The sequence below is a fragment of the Sorghum bicolor genome, chromosome 6 (assembly GCF_000003195.3).
Source record: "Sorghum bicolor cultivar BTx623 chromosome 6, Sorghum_bicolor_NCBIv3, whole genome shotgun sequence".
Classification (NCBI taxonomy): Eukaryota; Viridiplantae; Streptophyta; class Magnoliopsida; order Poales; family Poaceae; genus Sorghum; species Sorghum bicolor.
Genome location: NC_012875.2, coordinates 52,984,488 through 53,005,291, shown reverse-complemented (window position 1 = coordinate 53,005,291; position 20,804 = coordinate 52,984,488). Strand labels below are relative to the sequence as shown.

The window sequence follows — 20,804 nt, the reverse complement described above, 5'->3', positions numbered from 1 at the left end:
GGCACGACGTTTGCTTCAAGAAATTATTCCTACTACTTTGCTACACCGATGATAAAATTTATGGGTTTGAAGAGAGTATGTAATTTGCGAGTCGAATCTTTTAAATTTAATTAATCTATAATTATATACTAGTTACTAAATAAAACAAAAACGCTACATTAGTTAAATCTCAAAATTTTCACGTACTAAACAAGATTTAAGTAAAAAAAAAACAACCTCACGGTACCCGAGAATGTCCACGTGCCTTGCTGCACCAGACAACCTCACAGGCTTGCGATGTCTCCGACCGAGGCAGCAGTACAGTAGATCTGAATCTCCATAGAACGTGTCACGACCCACATGCCCTTTGCCATCGTGAAAATTGCTGCTCGGGTATGCAATAGGCAGTTAGGCACGCCGCATCAGATCAGACATGCGCGCGCATTCACAAACAACAACGCAGCACCCCTGTCCTGCTTCCTGACGCATAAATAATCAAGCGCAAGTAGCTGATGGCAAGCGATACCGGCCACTCCCAACTCCCAAAGTACGTAGCTAGAGGAAACCCAGAAACCAGAACTCCATGGAATCCGTTACCGTCGTAGCGGTGCCGTTCCCGGCGCAAGGCCACCTGAACCAGCTCCTGCACCTATCGCTGCTGCTCGCAGCGCGCGGTCTCCCCGTGCACTACGCGGCGCCCGCGGAGCACGTGCGCCAGGCCCGCGCGCGCGTGCACGGCTGGGGCGACGCCGCCGCCGCCGCCCGCGGCGTCGAGTTCCACGAGCTCGCCATCTCCGAGTACGTCTCCCCGCTCCCTGACCCCGCCGCGGACTCGCCCTTCCCGTCCCACCTCATGCTCCTCTGGGAGGCCTTCGCCGCCAGCGCGCCCGCCGCGCTCGCGGCGCTCCTCGGCGCGATCTCCGCCTCCCACCGCCGCGTCGTGGTCCTGTACGACCTCATGAACGCCTTCGCCGCCAAGGAGGCCGCGCGGCTGCCCAACGGCGAGGGGTACACGCTGCACTGCACCGCCGTTTCGTCCATCCTCGGCCGGATGGAAGGCGGCAGCGACCTTCTGCGCGAACGCGGCCTCGAGTACCTCCCCATCAACCCCTACGTGACGGAGGAGTTTCTCGAGTTCGCGGGCAAGCGGGCGAGAGCCGCGCAAACGATCCCTTCCAGCGCCGGCATCGTCATGAACTCGTGCCACGCGCTCGAGGGTGAGTTCATCGACTTCGTCGCCCAGAAGCTGGCCGCCGGCGGGAAGAAGGTCTTCTGTATCGGCCCGTTAAACCCACTGCTGGACTCGAGCGCGCACGAGCAGGGCGCAAGGCGTCACGAGTGCCTCGTCTGGCTCGACAGGCAGCCGCCGGCATCTGTGCTCTACGTGTCGTTCGGTTCGACGTCCTCCCTCCGCGGCGAGCAAATCGCGGAGCTTGCAGCGGCACTGCGTGGCAGCAACCAGAGGTTCATCTGGGTCCTGCGTGATGCCGACCGCGGCAACATATTTGCGGACAACGGCGAGAGCCGGCACGCTAAGTTCCTGTCTGAGTTCGCCAAGGAAACGGAGGGGACAGGGCTGGTGATCACCGGATGGGCGCCGCAGCTGGAGATACTGGCGCACGGCGCCACGGCGGCGTTCATGAGCCACTGCGGCTGGAACTCGACCGTGGAGAGCATGAGCCACGGGAAGCCCATCCTGGCGTGGCCCATGCACTCCGACCAACCGTGGGACGCCGAGCTGGTGTGCGAGTACCTCAAGGCAGGCTTCCTGGTGAGGCCATGCGAGAAGCACGCCGAGGTGATACCGGCGGCAACCATACAGGAGGTGATCGAGAGGATGATGGTCTCTGACGAAGGGCTACCCGTGCGGCAGCGGGCAACGGCGATTGGCGAGGCCGTCCGTTCGTCCGCGGCTGATGGCGGGACATCCTTCAGGGACCTCGAAAACTTCATTGCTCACATCACAAGGTGAATTGGTTGGAATTTTTTTTCGAGTGGTTGTTTAAATTTGAATATTTGAGTTTCAGTCGTACACTTTCATTTTGTTTCCCACCAAAAGGAGGGTGGTCAATACAAGTGTAGTTAACCGAAGAGATAGTTTTATCAAACAAATTTGTATTCCCGGTTAGAAGCATGCAGAATTTGTATTCCTACTCCCTCCTTTCCAGCATACTTGATATCTTGAAATTTAAAATATAAATTTTTTGATGTTTTTGCTCTTGGATATCAGGTGAGACCTGTTTTTATTTAGAACCCCGATCTAATCTAAGTTTCTATTTTATTTTTATTTTTAACTCTTTTTAATTGATATTTTATTACTAACCCCGTTGCCAAATTATTTGCAAATCTAGCCTCTTTAGCCACGCCAGCACCCACGACAGGGTAATTCTAAAAAAAAAGCACCACTTGCACAAGTTCATCATCAAAAGACAAGTATTTTGGTTTATCTGTCTTCGAGTAAACTCGAATTTCAGCCCCAGTTCGTCTTCTCATTTCGGTAATCACCTTCCTACCTTCCCCAAGAATACAACAAACTTTGCTTGATGGTACAACAAGCCTCTTGTACTTGAATGGTGTTGGTGCACCTTTTTTTTCGTGATCGGGCCATTCACCCGTTTCACAGGGTGCACTTACTTTATCATGGAGCAAAATGAGTGCCTCGATTGCTGGGAATATCGGTTCAGCTGGTATCTGGATGAATAAAAAAAAAGAGATAAAATTGTGACTATTGGTACTAGGAAGTGATTGGCAACTCAAAACCAGCTGCATTGCTACCTCCTTAGATGAAACAATGATCAGCCTTTCTCCAGAAGCATCTTTGTCAATCTCTTGAACTTTGATGCGAGCACCAGTCTGCTGCTATACTCGCTTAACATTAGCCCCACTTTTCCCCAATAATAACTAAACCAATGAGCTTAGAAGCACACAGAATTCTGATAGAAAACTCTTCAGTTTCAGTAACATGATATTGCAGTCCACTTCTATATGGATCAAGCAGGGTATTGGAGGTGGATGATCACTATGCAGGTGCGGCACCACGTCTGGCGCGACAGGTCTGCAGCATATACAGGCTGGCTCTTGGGCCCTACCTCTAGCATGTGCTCTCGCCATTTTGACATTTGTTTTATAAATCGTTTGAGTTTATCTATCAAATTTGTCAGTTAGTGAACAATGTTTTTTCTCAGAACAAATTAACGAACAGTACGTACTTCCATCGCTTATCAACCAAGTGAACAGACCGAATATCATTGCAGACGTCCACGACTAGGGATGGCAGTGGGTCACATACAATGTAGGTAAAGCATTTATCCACCACAAGCATACGTGTGACTCTAAGGCCTTTTACTCATCCCCGAGCATACCCGCTGGTAAGATTTCATAATAGAGCCACGCCTGACGAGTATCCGTTGGGTATAATCAAGAGTGGTCAAATAATAAAATCACAATATTATAAAATAATAATTTGATAGTTAAACGACAGATAAATATGCCAAAATCACTTATATAGAGTTCACTAGGACAATATACTGCAGCTCACAAGCCAAAATACATCATAAATTCATAATTTGGTGGTTCATGCTCATACAAATCTATACCTCTATACCTATCTATAAAGAGCCAAAATTTCAGTTTGCTAAATATTTTCTTCTGCCCCCTAATCCTGTTAGTGTTCTGTTTGGTTTACCGATGGCTTCCTCGCTCCAACGTTTCTAAAGGGGTAAAACAAAATAAAAAACATTCTAGGGTTCCTAAAGCAAAATCTCATTAGGCCCAATCAGCTCAGGATCGTTACGATGGAAGAGAAAAAAAAATTTCTAGGGTTTCCAATATAAAATCTCCAATTTACTTTTCTTTTATTTTTAAAATCAGCTGAAAATTAATAAATACATAGTAATTCATAGAAAAATCTAAAAATTATAAAACAAATTTTGTTCAGCTCCACATATGTAGATCCATGCAGTAAAACAAAAAATATCACAAATTTTAGTACACTTTTTTTTGGAAATGCTTGTCTATGCTTTTTACTATAAAATTAAAATTATAGTTATCTTGCTCCAATTATTATAAAAATTTAATGGTAGCCTATTTAATGTGATGCTTGATTCATATTTCATAGCAATCCTAATCTAAATTAAAAAAATAATGCTAGCATCAAACTTCTCATGTTTTAATATAATACTGAGGCATATTAAGAGGTAATATTAGAGTGAGATAAGATTTAACTATTTTCTATTTTTATTATTAAATAAATATGTCTTTAAGCTACATATTATTGTAAATATTAACTATCTAATACCATAGATGTTATGGTTATCAATAAAATAAATTATGGACTTTAAATTTTATAAAAATGATAAATATAAATAGATATGTAACATTAAAAATGATAAATATAAATGATGTTTTTCTTCCGTTGCAATATTACCAAATTGAGGAAAAGCAATTTTTTTTTAAAAAAATTGTGGCCCCCGGCCCCCACTCCTCCCATGGCTCCGCTCCCCGTCCCCGTCCACCCGCCAATCGCTCCCATCCTCGTCCCGCCGCCGCCACTTCCTCCGCCGGGGGCGGAGGCGAGGCCGACTACGAGGTCTGCGACGACCACCGCGCCGCGTGGGAGCGTCACGAGCAATCGGTGCAGGAGCTCCTCTAGCGGCGTCGCGCCTACGCCATGGCCGTGCGGGCCTGCCTCCGCCGCTTCGGCGAGCGCGAAATGGAGCGCCACGACCGCCTCCGAGCCCTCATGGTCCGGCTCGAGGCCGATGGCCAGGTCGACCGTCTCCTCCGCGCGCAGGAGGACGACCACGCTGCACGCACCGGCGAGGAGAAGCAGATCCAGTACCCCTTCTTCCCCAAGGGCACGCAGGAGCTTCTCAAGGCGCGTGTCGACATTGCACAGTACTCGCTGCCCTGTGCCAAGGCCAGGATTGAGATGGCCAAGCGCTGCCACGAGGATTCCGATGAAGACCTAAAGGCGGAGGCCGAACTCGTCGTGAAGCTGGCTGAGGAGTTTGTCCTGGAGTGTAGCGAGATTGGAGATGATCGCCCTCTCATCGGCTGTTCCTTCTCTTGTGATGCATCAATGCTGGCCACAAGGTACTTCCTCTTAATCATACGGAATTACATATGCTTTGTTCATGTATGTCTCAAACAAATGCTGTGATGAAAGGATGTTGAGAACTGTTACCTATTAATTGTATTACTATGTGGCGGCTGTGGCTGTGGGCTTTTGTTACTAGCTGCGCCGCTGGTTTTGCTTTGGATTGCACTGAGCGACAATAAAAGTAGACTGATCTGGCGTGCTGTTTGATGGAATTGTTCCCTCATCTGATGCTTTTATGTTTTCTTTACGTAATATTCTTTTCCTTTTAATTTCTATACATATTTTTATATTATTTTTACTCTTTTTCCTCCTCTGTACATGAAGATTTCTGCTTTTTTTATGGGACATGATTTTTTTCTATTTCTTCTCAAGGTGATTTCCGATATTAGTTTGGTAGTTTTGTTTGTTTTGGTGGGGTTATATTTATTGATTCAAGGTTGGACTAAACTCATTTAAATTTTACAAAAAGTATACAATTATCAAATAATAAATTCTATACCCCGTTGCAACGCACGGGCATGTTTTGCTAGTATCTATAAAGAGCCAAAATTTCAGTGTGTCTTTTTTTTTCTGCCAATCTCCAGTCCGTATCCAGTCCGTATAGTTTTTTTCCGTCTAAAGAAAGAAATTTCAGCGACCCCTAACGGTGACAACACTCTGCAAAAATCATTGTGTTGGCTTAACTTAACGCAGCAAAGTGTTTGAGCAAAGGTTGACACAGGGACCAATTGCCGGAGAATCGCAGGGGAAAGGCACGTCGGCCGTCTCCATGCACGCGCAGATCCACATGGTCGTGCGGGCCGAGCCCGACCCGCGGTACGTGTTCCAGTTCGACGGCAAGCCGGAGTACGGGTCCGTCATGTACCATGTGCCCGGAGGAGCCGCCAGCGGAGGGCAGCGGCGGCAGCCGGTCTTCACACCCCTCCGCCCCTGCTGTGCCGCCTGGATTTTGGTGCCGTGCCGCGACTTGGAGCCTCGGCCGACCGCCGTCGCCCTCTCCGGCCAGCCACCAGGTCGGCGGCACTGGAAAATCCAGTCAAGGGACGGCTCTGGAGGAGATGCCGCACTTGCGTGGTCCCCCCTCCGCTCACCAGTCGCTCGTCCTCATCTAGGCTCTAGCGTAAGTTCCGTGAGCGTTCAGCGCACCCTCGACCACGCGGCCTTTCCCACGTCAACCCAGCCGTCTCGGGTGATGCGGGAAGGTGCGAGCAGATGTGGGGAGGGGACCAGGACCACCAGACGCAACTTGCTCGCCGGAGGCATAGGGGCTAGGGACGGGGATCTGAGGAGGGAGCGACCGAGCGACCATGGCCTGGAGCGCCGCCACCAAGCAAACAAGTGAGTGCGTCCACTGCCAACCAAACCCAACTGGGACAATAAATTGATTCCTTTTACCAAACTTATTTTACTTATATAAATTTATATGTATCATAGATGATGACGGATTATGGACGACACCCAAACTTCAGGGAAAAAATAGATGTTTAGTAACTAGCAAATTCCGTTCATTGCTGGCCTGGCATTAACTATATTGTCTCATCATGCAGATTGGTAAGAACACTCTCATATATACCTATCAGCATTAATGTATTTTTTTAATAAATAACTAATTTCTCGACTTATTCAGATTCTTATTCCAATACAACTCTATGGTCAATTAATCTATTCATATTGGACAAAGATACCAGAACTATATACATTTTGGACCCAAATCCTCTTGATCCCACCTACCAATACAACCCAGATGGAAGATACGTAAAGAAACTTCTATGGATTGCTGAATACTTACCTAAAGCCATGTCCACTGTATGCCCTAGATCTAAATGGAATGAAAATGTTTTCCTATGGTGGCAAAGAATATTATATGATATTCCAGTTTACAAAAGGTAAAATAACTTTTCTATATATATATATATATATATATATATATATATATATATATATATAAAGAATTTCCTTATATTGAATATTATGTCTTTAACCGTTTATGTGTACATATATAACAGGGAACTCTCGGGTTACGTTGTTTCAATCTTCGTGTCATCGTGGAAAGGCGAAGAGCTCAACTTGCCGTTTTTAATGGTAACTACCGTAACATTTAAATCAATTATTTTAAAGCACATATATCTCTAGAACTAGGAGAATTCTTACGCGTTGCTACGGGTATAAAAGGGAAATATAAATATGGTTTCACTGTAGTCTATTATATCATCTATATATAGTTTTAGTAGCCAGTTTTAAAAGAGAAAGAGAGGAGATCACGCGAGAGAATAATTGCTAGCAATATGCATGTATGGTCATGTGTAGGTAGCTGCATCTACTACTGAAACCATCTGTGAGTGGGCACTTAATTGCATGCAGCAGCAGAAGAAGTGAATGATGATGTGGCGCAAGGAGGTGCAAGAGAATTAGCTTAGTATTGCTCATTCACTCAACATAATCATTATGCAGGATGAATATGAACTCACAAAACAAATGTTGGGACAACTACTGACGTACAAGGATAAGGAATGTGAAGACAACATGCCTGCTGGTGTCCTAGAGATCAGTTTAGAAATATTTAAAGTTCATGTAAAGTCAGCTTAGATAAAAATCAAGTTAACAAATTACCTCTAATAATTCTAATTATGTTTACACAACAAAAAATAGAAAAACACCTGTGGCAACACACGGGCATTTTTACTAGTAACACAAAACAACTTTCACAAGAACTAGAATAACAAGCTAATAGGTCACACAGCCACTTTATTCAGTCATCCATAAGAATATTATATTTAATAGTTCAACATGTTAAACAAGATAGTCGACATGATATACATAAAACGTAGATGACATATATTCATATATATTCTCATATTACGGGCACCCATTAGATACCCATGAACAAAATTTGATACCCGAGCGGATACCTGACCTTCATGTACCTTTATACCCATACTACCCATCGGGCATGAAAACCACGGGTACCCGCATTCACGGGTAAAAGATTACCATCCTTAGGAGAAACTATCCAAACTTCCCACACTTGCCTCCAAACCAAGAAAAGACGTATGCGTGATATACACGTTAACAATCTTCCAATAATCCAATTCACCCAGACTGGTAAAAGATTTTCCTAGCTCTTGTTTAGTTCACCCAAAAACAAAAAAAATTCAAAATTCTCCGTCATATCGAATCTTAGGGCACATGCATGAAGCGCTAAATATAGACGAAAATAAAAACTAACTGCATAGCCTGTAAATCACGAAATGAATCTTTTGAATCTAGTTAGTTCATAATTAAACAATAATTGCTAAATAAAAACGAAATTACTTCAATACCGAAAACAAAAAAAATTTCAAACTAAACAAGGCCCCAGTCGCACGCACACACGTGAGGCTGACCATCGTCGACGGCGGTCAAGTTTCTTGCTGCGCACGTGCATGCATGTCGCATCTGGGAACTTGGAGAGTAAGGGCTTGTTTAGATCAAAAACTTTTTGGATTTTGACACCGTAGCACTTTCGTTTTTATTTGACAAACATTGTCCAAACATGGAGTAACTAGGCTTAAAAGATTCGTTTCGCGATTTACATAGAAACTGTGTAATTAGTTTTTATTTTTATCTATATTTAATACTTCATACATGTGCCGCAAGATTCGATGTGATGAAGAATCTTGTAAAGTTTTGGGTTTTTGAGTGCATCTAAACAAGGCCTAAGTATATGTTCTCGTCCACATATATACTGTACTTGGAGCCGGCCAATCGAGGCACCGCATGCTCACTCGATGACTCGAACAAGCTCTAGTGCTCTACCCAAATCTGAAATGTCCATGGCTCTACCCAAATCCGAAATGTCCGTGGAATCCGTTGCCGTCGTGGCGGTGCCGTACCCGGCGCAGGGCCACCTCAACGGCATGCTACACATGTCGCTGCTGCTCGCGTCCCGGGGTCTCCCCGTGCACTACGCGGCGCCTGGGCCGCACGTCCGCCAGGCGCGCGCGCGCGTGCACGGCTGGGGCGACGACGCCCTCCGCCGCATCGAGTTCCACGAGCTCGAGGTCCCCGCGTACGCCACCCCGCCGCCGGACCCGGCCGCGCCCTCGCCGTTCCCGACCCACCTCATCCCCATGGGCGAGGCCTTCGTCGCTGGCGCGCGCGCCCCGGTCGCCACCCTCCTCGCGAATGTCTCCGCGCGCCACCGCCGCGTGGTCGTCCTGTACGATCGCCTCAGCTCCTTCGCCGCGCCCGAGGCGGCGCGGATCCCCAACGGCGAAGCGTTCTGCCTGCAGTGCGTGGCCTCGTCCTTCGACGCCGCGTGGACGGACGCCGGGCAGCGGCTCCTTCGCGCGCGCGGCCTCGACGCCCCGCACCCCGCCGCCTGCATGCCGAGGGAGTTCGTCGAGTACATTGTCGGGACGCAGGAGGACGGCCAGAGTCCGGCATTCGCCGGGGTAGTGGCGAACACGTCCCGCGCGATCGAGAGCGAGTTCATCGACTTGGTAGCCGGGGACCCGCAGTACCGAGGGAAGAGGGTCTTCGCCGTCGGGCCGATGAACCCACTGCTCGACGTGATGACCGCGCCGGCGGCAGCGGGACGCAGTGCGCGGCACGAGTGCCTGGACTGGCTCGACAGGCAACCGCCGGCGTCGGTGCTGTACGTGTCGTTCGGCACGACGACGTCGCTGCCGGCGGAGCAGATCGCGGAGCTCGCCGCGGCGCTGCGCGACAGCAAGCAGCGGTTCGTCTGGGTTCTGCGCGACGCTGATCGCGGTGTGGTGCACGAGGAGGAGGAGGAAGCCGCGGAGGAGAGTAGGCACGCCAGGTTCCTGTCCGAGTTCACCGAGGAAACTCGAGGCATCGGGCTGGTGATCACCGGGTGGGCGCCGCAGCTGCAGATCCAGGCGCACGGCGCCACGGCGGCGTTCATGAGCCACTGCGGCTGGAACTCGACCATGGAGAGCCTGAGCCACGGGAATCCGATGCTCGCCTGGCCCATGCACTCCGACCAGCCGCTGGTGGCGGAGCTCGTGTGCAAGTTCCTCAAGGCCGGGATCCTGGTGAGGCCATGGGAGCAACACGGCGCTGTGACACCTGCGGATGCCATCCGCGAGGCGATCGAGAAGGTGATGGCACGCGACGAAGGTTTGGCGCTGCGGGAGAGGGCCAAGGAGCTCATGGAGTCCATTCGCGCCTCCGTCGCTGAGGGCGGGTCCTCGCGCAAGGACCTCGACGACTTCGTTGCATACATAGCAAGATGAAATGCGTATTTGACTGTTTCTAGGTTAATTTGAGTTCTCGTGGTGAATAGATGCATAATAATGCGAATAATATTTGTCTTGTAAGTTGTAGGAGCAACTTAGCTTTGCAAAGTTATTATTAATGCAATAAAAAACCCTACTGGAAAAAACTTGAAATGTATTAGTGGCTCCAAAGTTCGTATTACTTACTATGTACTCTCTCCATCCCAAAATAATGATGTTTTAGGTTTGTCTTAAGTCAAACAAATTTAAGTTCGACTAAATCTATAGAAAATATATTAGTATATATGATATGACACCGAATAGGTAGAATATGAAAATATATTTCATAATAAATGTAATAATACTTATTCGGTATCATAAAACTTGGTACTTTTTTATAAATTTGGTAAAATTTTAAATGGTTTGACTTAGTATAAAACTAAAATATTACTTTTTTTTATGCAGTGAGGCCTTGTTTGGTTCCATACCCAAAAAAATTTCACTTATCACATTAAATCTTTGAACACTAAATATAGATAAAAATTAAAACTAATTACACACTTTAGTTGGAAATCACGAGACGAATCTTTTAAACCCAGATACTAATTGTCAAATAAAAAAAAAATGCTACGGTAGCCAAATTCACAAGGCCTAAGTATGTTCTGGGCCTCGTGGCAAACTGGTATCAAGGCAGACTCACTGTAAAATCTTCGAAATGGTGGAATTGGGTCTGAGTGTCGGTTATTTAACGGGTTATCAGAGAAATTTTTTTAAAATTATGGAACTGGTTCGAGTGTCAATTATTTAACGGGCCAGGGCCATATACCGGAGAACAAAATAGAGGCCCAGTGCAAAACATAGCCTGCCATATTATAAATGCCATGAATACATTACTTTTGAGAAACAACCCTTTCTTGAAAAAAAATTCTTAGAGGACGGCAAGGTTTTTCCCCTTTTTTATTATTAGATGGTGTAAAAAAATAAAAAACAGAGCACGTGCGAAATTAGAAACAAGAGAGTTGAGCTGGGGTCAAAAGGACCACTGAAATTGAAAAATTCTGCACTTGAAAGTTTATGATGAAAATTTCCGTAAAACCGTTGTATTGAAATGGACAAAAAAAAGATCCAGTAATACTAACAAAAACATTTTAGTGTCAATGTGTCATGCATGATTTGAGGACAGAGATCTCCACCTAAGATTTTGCATCCAATGGTTCAAAATGCAACAGTTTTTGAAATAACAATTCCCCAAAAATCTAGGGAATAAACCCAAAGGCCAAAGGAATCCAACCCGTTAGCAGGCTAGTGACACGAAATGGGGTAGCCAACTGATACAGCATTGGAATTCATTCGAAGGGCATATACAAGTACAGAGTGCATGCAAGGAAAATAGAACAGGTACTGCAACCTCTCAAATACGGAGCACTACTTTATTAACACAACATTATTCGATATTTTAGCGCTCAGAGCAATGCTCATACAGTTTTTTATACAGTTTTCGAGCTAGATATTCTTTAAGAGCTCCCAAGCAGCTTCTTGATATCCTTCTGCAGAGATTATAGAAAAACATTAATAATGATATCACAACAGCATACTAGTTAAGCGCTTACAACAAATGTGAATTGCGGTGCTGAAAGTTTACCTCAATGCTCAGAGGTGAAGTTGTTGGAGCATAGCGATCCACAACACGTCCCTCCTTGTCAACCAAGAACTTGGAAAAGTTCCACTTGATGCTGTCGCCAAAAAGGCCACCCTTGCTAGATTTCAGAAACTTGTAGATGGGCGCAGCATTGTTACCATTGACATCAACCTGACAAGCAATAAGAGATAGAAGTCAGTACTACTCCATAACAGACCATTCTACATGGGTCTCTTAGGATCATCACACATCACTGATATCCTCACATCATCCTGCTAAGTTAGATAACTGTATCTTTGCATTAAGACAGCTATCCTACTACTGTGCATTTCTCTGGTTGAGGAGAAACAGCTAGAAGCCTATAACTTTACCTTGTCGAAGATGGGGTACTCAGCCTTGAAGCGTGTGCAGGCAAACTGCACAATCTCCTCGTTGGTACCAGGCTCCTGCCCACCAAACTGGTTGCATGGGAAAGCCAGAATTTCAAAGCCTGCATAGATCACAAATTGGCAATTGTACCTAGCAATTAGCATCCCCACAACCGGAATTGTCTAAATCAATGAACAACCGATATTTGGATAAAATAAACCACTAAAACATAAGGCCATGCCAACAGAGATAGGCACTACAAGACTAAGAATATACAAGAGCAATGGATTAAGGAAACACCTTGGTCCTTGTACTTCTCATAGAGCTGGGCCAGCTCGGTGTAGTTGGAGTTGGTTAAGCCACTGAAACAATCGGTCACAGTGCAGCAATTAGCAGTGTACAGAATAATGTTTTCTATACAGTGTAAACAAAAGATGTCTACTCCTACGTCTGACAGTGAAATAAGTAAGCACAGATAAAAACCATTATTTTATATCGAGTAGGAACAAATGATTCCAGGTAGTAGAAGACATGAACCAGCTTAATGATAGAATTTTGCAATGGACCAAACAAGGACAGTAGTAAGAAGGTTAGGTAGACGCGAGGTTCTGCTCCAGATGACTTTCATACCACTGGGATGCGACGTTAACGATGAGAAGAACCTTCCCCTTGTAGGTGCTGAGGTCAACGTCTTTGCCGCTGGCATCCTGCACAAGAGCAGCAAGCAAAAAGCAATCGTTAGACTCCCCGCTGCAAAATCAGAGGCTGCGGCATCTACTCTTCTAAAAATCCGGCAAACACAGCTAGCTCATGGCTAAGAAATTCAGTCATTTTTGCAAGTGAATCAAACGGATCGACAGCGAAATTCACAGTAAGCTCCGCACGAATCAGGAACCACTGGTGCCCGGACTAAGCACAGCACAGCGGGCTCGGGCTTGCGGCTCCGAGGCACGCTAAGCAAGCGCTCCCCATGCGAACTATTACGCGGGGGGGGGGGGGGGGGGGGGGGGTCCTATGATCCTACTATCACCTCCGGAATCTAAGCACCGGAACGTTTTTGGGTCGATGAGAAGGCGACGAGGGGAAACGGGACTGACCTTGACGGTGAAGTCGTGGACGGAGGTGGCGGACGACGCGGCGGCCATGTGGGGGCGAACGGCGGCGGCGAACTAGCGGGGGGGTTCGGGAGGAGAGAGCGGCTGTTCGGCGGTAGCGTGTAGACGAAGCGAGGCGAGAGCCGGTAGAGAGCAGAAGCGGCGGAGCTGAGGTTGTGGGCCGAGACGACGAGACGTCACCCGCGGGGGACCTTTATACGGCCAGGCCCAGGGGCCAGGGGAGGTTGGGGGTTGGATCGGATGACGAGGGCCGTGACACTTGAGTTGAGACTTGAGACACATGATGCAAGTGTGAACGCCCCGACGGCACCGTGGTGCCCACGCGCGGGGTTCCGAGGGCCGGGAGCCCGCCGCGTCCGCGTGTGGACGGAATCGTGGCGCGCGTGGGTCAACCGTCTCGGCTGCCGGCGGCTTACCCACACTCCGATGGCGATGGGTACCGCCGGTACGAACGCTGCCTCACGGCGGCTGCGGGCTTGGGCTGAGACGGGCGGGTGCTCACTCGCTGGGCCGTGGGCCTTTCTTCACGTTTTCCGGCCCCACGCACGGTTGGAACTAGTGTGAAACGCGTGGCCTAAAGGAAAATGTCGCGGCAGCTTCTGGAAGCACGCATCCGGGCCCTTGGGCCTGCGAGTGAAGGACCGTGTGCGGCCGGCCATGCTCTTTTTTTTTTTTTCCTTTTCCCGACTCGGCCGGCCATGCTCTTTTTTTTTTTCCTTTTCCCGACTCGGCCGGCCATGCTTGTGCGCGGTGGCCGTCAAGGCACGTCGACTTCGTGAGACGCTGAGCAGCTCTACGACGCCCTGACCCTGACGCGGAAGCTCCCGGGCCGGGCGCGCAAGTTCCGGTCGCCAGCGTCTCGAATCGAAGGAAAAAATGCACTGATTTGTACTGGAACTCGCGCAGCACGTACGCGAGACAAATGTACTGTAATAACTGGTGAGTTTTTGACTGTTTGGGCATGCAGCAGCAGCTTACGGTTGAGGCCTTGTTTAGTTTATAATTTTTTTTTGCTTCGGAGCACTATAACACTTTTGTTTGTGTGTGGTAAATATTATTCAATTATAGATTAACTAGGCTCAAAAGATTTATCTCGCGATTTATAGATAAACTGTGTAATTAGTTTTTGTTTTTGATGACTATATTTGTGCCGTAAGATTCGATGTTACGAAGAATTTTGAATTTTTTTTTTAATTTTTGGGGTGAACTAAATGAGGTCTGGAGAAAGAAAAAGGGTGTTTTTATCGGTAGCACCATGATTGTTTTTTTGGTACGAGAGCAACGAATGCATGGCCTGGCCGCCCCAATTTTTTACAATTTGGCTCTTTTTTTGAAAAAAGTTCACAATTGGACTCCTGGAAAACTTAAATGCAGAAATGGACCCAAGGGGTCGGCGCCATGCGTCATGGCGCCGAGGTTTCACGTCTCGGCGCCATGGATCACGGCGCCGAGGTCCTGGACTGCCTTCTCACGTGGATCTGACGTGGCATGGCAGGGAGCTCGGCGCCACAGATCACGGCGCCGAGCTCCCTGCTACAAATCGGCCGACGCCCTTCGCTACCCGTGGACGCAGTTCATATTTTCATCTCCCCTCTCGGCTCTTTCTCTCCAAAAACCGAGCACGAATTTGGATTCAATATTTGGACCATCAAAAGTTTGATTTGTTCCATAGATCTTGAAGAGCCAGGTATACTCTTTCACATATTAGTTTTTGACTCATTGATTTGACCTATATTACACGTATGTTGTAGACTTAGATAAACCATTTATAGTTTTTTGAATGGATGATTAATATTGGACTTTTCAATTTGTTGTTATGTAATGCACTTTAGCAATTTTAATTTGGTTTCATTATTAGTAGACAATATTTTTATTTGAGTATTGCATAGGCAATGAAATGAGGATAATTAGTTGAAATAGAAGTTAACGAACTAGTATATTGCATAACTAGTAGCACACATCACATTGAATGGCATGTCAAAACATGCACCAAACAAGGGTGCAGAGGTCCGAGACTAAACCTAACATGCCTTAGGTAATTCAAGCAATTAACAAGCACAGGGAATGGCATGTGAGAACATATACCACACAAAGGTACATAGTTCTTTCGACTAACCCTAACATGCCTTAGGTGATTAAACCAAACAACAAACATATGGATGTGGCCTGTGAATTAGTTCAGTTCTACCTAGTAGTGTGGCCACATAGCAAACTGTGTTGCCCCTTCTCCATAGTATCCTCCCGTTGTTGGTGGTGGTGGTGGGGGTGGTGGTGAAGGAGGGCCCTTGTTCTTGTGATTAGGGCATGTGCAGTATGGATCATTGCATATTGTGTTTTGGGAGCCAGTAGCATTGCTGTTGTCGTCCTCTTCGTCGTCATTGTAACCACAGCTAACTTCCGTTTCTAAATCAAAGATACGGTCCTGCAGGTAGTAGATGTACTCTGCATGGGGATGAATAGGTCTAGGATCGACCCATCTGGTGAAGCCACAGTTCTCTTTTGACAAGGATGACTGCAATAAGTATGTAGCTTTAGCACAAGAGAGTATCTTATTGAAGGTTGAATTAGTAATATGACTTACCCATGCTCATGGACATTTGAAGAAACGACGCCCTCCATCTATCCCCTCTGTGTACATCTGCACCAAACAATCCTCACCATGCATACATTTTGGCCACTCTTCTTTTCGGTCATCATATGCCCTCAGTGGTGCCTCTTTAGTAAAATCATGTTTGCTCTCAAGGAGGAACCTATCATAAATTGCTTCCTCAAAGTCTTTAGGACCAAGAGGACCCTCCCAAAGAAAGGGATTACCCTTCATCGCCGCCTTTCCCTTTCCCTTCCCTCTAGACGACCCTCCAGACATTTTTACTTGAACTGAACAATCTCAAGTGAGTAGCAACGCTCTCACCACTGCGTATATATATAGGAACCCAATAGTTGGTAGCCGTTGTAGTATATAATAAATGCACCTGAAAAGCCTAGATTCGATTACTGAAAAGCCTAGTTGAAAACTGAAAAGTCTATTTGGATTGTCATCTGAAAAGGCTAGATTCGTTCACTGTTTCGGATGTGATGATTCAATGAAAAGCCATATTGGTTCACTGTTTCTGAAAAGCCTACACTGCGAAAACCAATAGGAATGGACCACAGAATATGTGCACTACATTGAATAATTCATGGAAAAAATTTGCAAGAGTTTCCCCTATTTTTGGTACATCCACAGTTATAAATAGACATCACAGTACAATACAAACATTGATTCATCCAAATATCACAACACAAGCACATACGCCATCAGGAATGATAGTTCAGATAGTCCACAGAGACCATACAGTCCCATATAGTACAAATAGTCCACAAAGTTCACAGTGTCGATACATGCAAAATAACAGAAGTTATGCCATCAATTCTAAGCTGCTACCATGGTGTTAGCACAGAAGTCATCCTCACTGCCTCCTAGTCTTACCCTTACCCTTGTGGCCAAGAGCATCGGTGCCTGGAGTGTACCTACAAGGCGAACGACGTCGCCTTCTTGCAACCTGCGTAGGCTGAGTAGAAGGAGCATCAGGAAGCTGAGATAACCCAAGCTCGTCATAGTCACGCTCCTCGGCCACCCCCTCTTCGTCCTCATCATCATCGCTTTGAAAAGTGTCCATAGTTGGCCGAGACGAGCTCTGTCCTCCAGATCCTATAAACATTGTTCAAATTATGTGTGCACTTAATTCATTATCTCATACCATGAAAATTGCTCAGTTCAATTAAACAACAAATTTAATAAAATTATACCTCCCAAAGAAGATGTACCATGCACAACAGGTGTGTTGCATTGTCGTTCCTGTGGCACATGCACATTCATCGCAGCACTAGTACCGCAACCGCACCGAGCTGCAGCACGCCTAAGCCTACGTGCTAGTCTCTATTATGCAAAGATTAAAATTCATATTGTTAGATATATGATAAATGAGGGTCGTAATACTTGTTCTTAGATAAATTCGATGTCAAGTACTTACTCCAAGAAAGTTGTTTAGTGTGTGCTCGTCCACACCTGTTCTTGAAAACCGTTCGATGTCAAGTACAGATTGCTTTATTGCGTTGCCCTATAAGATAAGACATGTAATAGTTTATATAGGTGCAATTTATAAAGTGGAAAGGACAACAATCGTACAATTGTATAGTGGAAAGGACATGTACCACTCGGTCCAAGACAGGTGCTGCCTCGATAAGTGTCCCTTGTCGTGCTGCTAGGTCATAGGAAGTGTCCTCATCCTCAGATGATTCAAGGTACGCATAATCTGCTTGGGTCCACTGAATTTTCAACCTTGTTCGTGTAACACCTAGGTACCAAGTAAGGTATGCACGAAAATTGTAGTTGGTATGTGGTTGCTAATTTTCGTAGAGGTTGTCATGAAACTGGTCCCACACCTCTATGTACTGACGATGCAACGTTTCAAACTCAAATGTCTTCTTTTGCTTCTGACGATCAATCCTAAAATTAAATATTAAAGATGAAAATAATAACACAGATTTAACAACATTGATTCTAAAACTCAGTACGGGGTTAAAATATTGAACTAGCAACATGAATATAGTAGGTATGAAATAAATTTCAGCAAGTAGGTTGTAGTAGCACACTTCAAATACGATAGAAAAGACTAAGGATATAAATTTCAGCAAGCATGGATCTGCAATATCACATTTATAAATTTCAGCAAGCATGGATAGGCACTAAGCATGTAAATTTTAGCAACATTTATATAAATTTCAGCAAGCATGTAAAAAGTACCAACATGCATATAGGGGGTAATAAATTTCAGCAAGGATTTATATTGGACCAAGTAGCAAATAAATTTCAGCAATCATGTAATTTTCAGCAACATTTAAGGTATTGAAATTTGAATAAATATTGAACTTTGAATAAATTGCAGTCAACATATCTATCAAATGCATGGAATAAATTACCAAAATAACTTACTTGTGCAGCTCCACGGAAGTATCAAATGGAGGGACAGGCCATTGCTGGCACAAGCCAAATTGGCGGGCTACTCGATTTGGAATCTGCTCCTGTACGGCACTGAGTATGCCCTGGTGCCTATCAGATATGACACCAACCTCCCTATGTGGGCCAATGACATGTATCCGAACAAGGCGCATGAACCAACCCCAGCTGTCTTTGTTCTCTCTCTCCACCAAAGCAAAAGCCAAAGGAACCAATGCGTTGTCAGCGTCACAGGAAATGGCTACCAAAAGAGTGCCCATGTACTTGCCAAGCAGAAAAGTACCATCAATTGATAACACTGGACGGCAGTGCCTAAAGGCCTGGACACACTGTGGAAAACACCAGAATGCACGAAAGAATATCTGCCTCCCATTCCTCCATTCATTAGGCTTCGGAATGTACTCGTAATGCATGCCTGGATTAACTGCTTTCATTGCATTGAACATTGCTGGCAGCTGCTCGTACCCCTCCTCCCAGTCCCTATATATCATCTTCCAGGCCCTTTGCTTTGCCCTCCATGCTTTGCCATACTTTATGTCATATTTAAATATCTTCTGAGCCATGTCCATAATTGTTCTGACCTTCAAGTTGGGCTGACCCTTTAAGGTTGTGCATAACGTACTAGCAATAAGTGTAGAGGTCAATTGTCGATGCTTCTGTTGAAGGTCAGTCTGGGCACAAGTGTGTGGACCTACAATTTTTGTGATCTTAAACTTCCCGGTGGCCTTTTGTTTACGAGCACAGACCCTCCAGTTGCAATCTGACATCTCACACACAACCGTGTAGCGGCGCTCAACATGGGAGTGCATCACCTTGAAGGGTCTTTTACGTATTACAGAATATTGTTGCAACCACCTTCTTAAGCTGGGCAAATCATTAAAGATCATGCCCTTCTGAATTTGCACACTCTCACCAGGCTCAGGAGCCTCCAGAAGCTCATCATCTCTTCCCTCTGCATAAGCATTTTGAGAATGACTGAGGTCACTAAACTCGTGAACTAGTGGATCACGATCAGGACAAAAACGTCTGATAAGCTCCATTTCTTGTTCACTTAAAGGTGCAACTGGCCGGTCATCATCGGAATCAACAGCACTAGCTGTGCCATAGGGCTCCTCATCATCCTCAATATTAACATCCAAACTATTAGATGCTATAAAAGCTGCGTCAACATTAATTGTTGGAGGCACAGGATGACAACAATCATTACTTGGATTGTCACCTACAACAAAACCACAAATATGCATACAATTGAGACAACTCAATCGAACGAAGGAATGCTAACAAAATGAATAATGCAACTACGCCACTTACATGGAATTGTCTGGGTCATAGGGGTATGTACGCAGCCAACCTCATTGGGACCGGATTGAGCATCAGGAACGACAACCACATCTTCCACACCCACGTTCTGAATGGGTATCAGAGAAGCTGAGGGTGCCGGATTGTCCACTAGAGGGCCAATGGGTGGTTGCCAATTAAGAGGAGAATCCACTAGAGGGCCTGGCTCCTTGGACAAGTTGCGCACAACCAAATCCAAACATTTAAACTCACTCTTCATGACAGTTTTGACATATTTGTCCCATTGAACCTCGGATACAATTGGGACCAACCGCCTAAAAATTGTCCCTGACCCGCCATGGTGAATGACCCCCTCAACTAAGATTTCTTCTTCATTCGAATTACATTTAAGCTCATCACGAGCACTACCCATCAATTCAGAAAACAAGGGCCGCTCATCAAACATCAAAGGGACCGTTTGCATTCCAACAAAATCAACATTGCCAAACTGATCTTTCTCCACACTTCCTCCATGATATAGAGTTACTAAATTGTCCATCTAATTGATATACAAAATAACCATGTTACTAGGCATATAACTAATACATATAAAACACCTAACAATGTATGTAACTAACTAACACGAGTACTACTATATAACTAAATTTACTAACTAACTAGGGTATACTATTCTTCATGTACTTGGATTTGGGATTGCTAATATATAGATATATTTGCTAATATACAACTAATAGACTTATATATCTCAATTTAGTAAAGAAATTAAAACAATTAATAACTACATTATCTAAATTAGATTAAATAGTTAAACTACGATAAATTAGGAAACAGAGAAACCAATGTGAATTCTGCTAAATTAGGTTCGATATTTTGGCTTCTAACTAAATAAAATCCTAAACTAGCTAACTAAATAAATTACTAATTGCTAACTAACAAAATTTAGGCTTCTAACAAAACTACCTAAACTTGCTATTTCAGTTTACTAAGTATTCTAAATAAATTAGTAACTCAATTATTATGTAAACTAGAATAACTAATTTCAAAAAAAACTTACATCCCGCCGCTGCAGCGGACGGACGCA

General features: G+C 45.3%; 3 protein-coding genes and 2 long non-coding RNA genes across 5 annotated transcripts; 2 read left to right on the top strand and 3 right to left on the bottom strand.

Annotated features, from left to right (window-relative positions):
• On the top strand, positions 460–2,151 carry LOC8056587 (putative cis-zeatin O-glucosyltransferase). The gene has a single exon (XM_002448259.2). The coding sequence runs from the start codon at positions 563–565 to the stop codon at positions 1,949–1,951; it is 1,389 nt and encodes a 462-aa protein (XP_002448304.2). The 5' UTR covers positions 460–562; the 3' UTR covers positions 1,952–2,151.
• Positions 8,716–10,504, top strand: LOC8056586 (putative cis-zeatin O-glucosyltransferase). The gene has a single exon (XM_002448257.2). It carries the CDS (start codon positions 8,848–8,850, stop codon positions 10,318–10,320), a length of 1,473 nt encoding a protein of 490 aa, XP_002448302.1. The 5' UTR covers positions 8,716–8,847; the 3' UTR covers positions 10,321–10,504.
• Positions 11,619–13,679, bottom strand: LOC8056585 (probable phospholipid hydroperoxide glutathione peroxidase 6, mitochondrial). The gene is made up of 6 exons (XM_002446876.2): positions 13,408–13,679; positions 12,941–13,017; positions 12,611–12,672; positions 12,313–12,431; positions 11,945–12,112; positions 11,619–11,849 (listed from the first exon to the last, which is right to left on the bottom strand). The coding sequence occupies exons 1-6, from the start codon at positions 13,453–13,455 to the stop codon at positions 11,817–11,819; spliced, it is 507 nt and encodes a 168-aa protein (XP_002446921.1). The 5' UTR covers positions 13,456–13,679; the 3' UTR covers positions 11,619–11,816.
• On the bottom strand, positions 16,602–17,481 carry LOC110436618. Its single transcript, XR_002454427.1, has 3 exons — positions 17,439–17,481; positions 17,215–17,344; positions 16,602–17,116 (listed from the first exon to the last, which is right to left on the bottom strand). It is a non-coding gene; the product is annotated as an uncharacterized LOC110436618 (long non-coding RNA).
• LOC110436617 lies at positions 17,485–18,481 on the bottom strand. The gene is made up of 3 exons (XR_002454426.1): positions 18,401–18,481; positions 17,620–17,914; positions 17,485–17,525 (listed from the first exon to the last, which is right to left on the bottom strand). It is a non-coding gene; the product is annotated as an uncharacterized LOC110436617 (long non-coding RNA).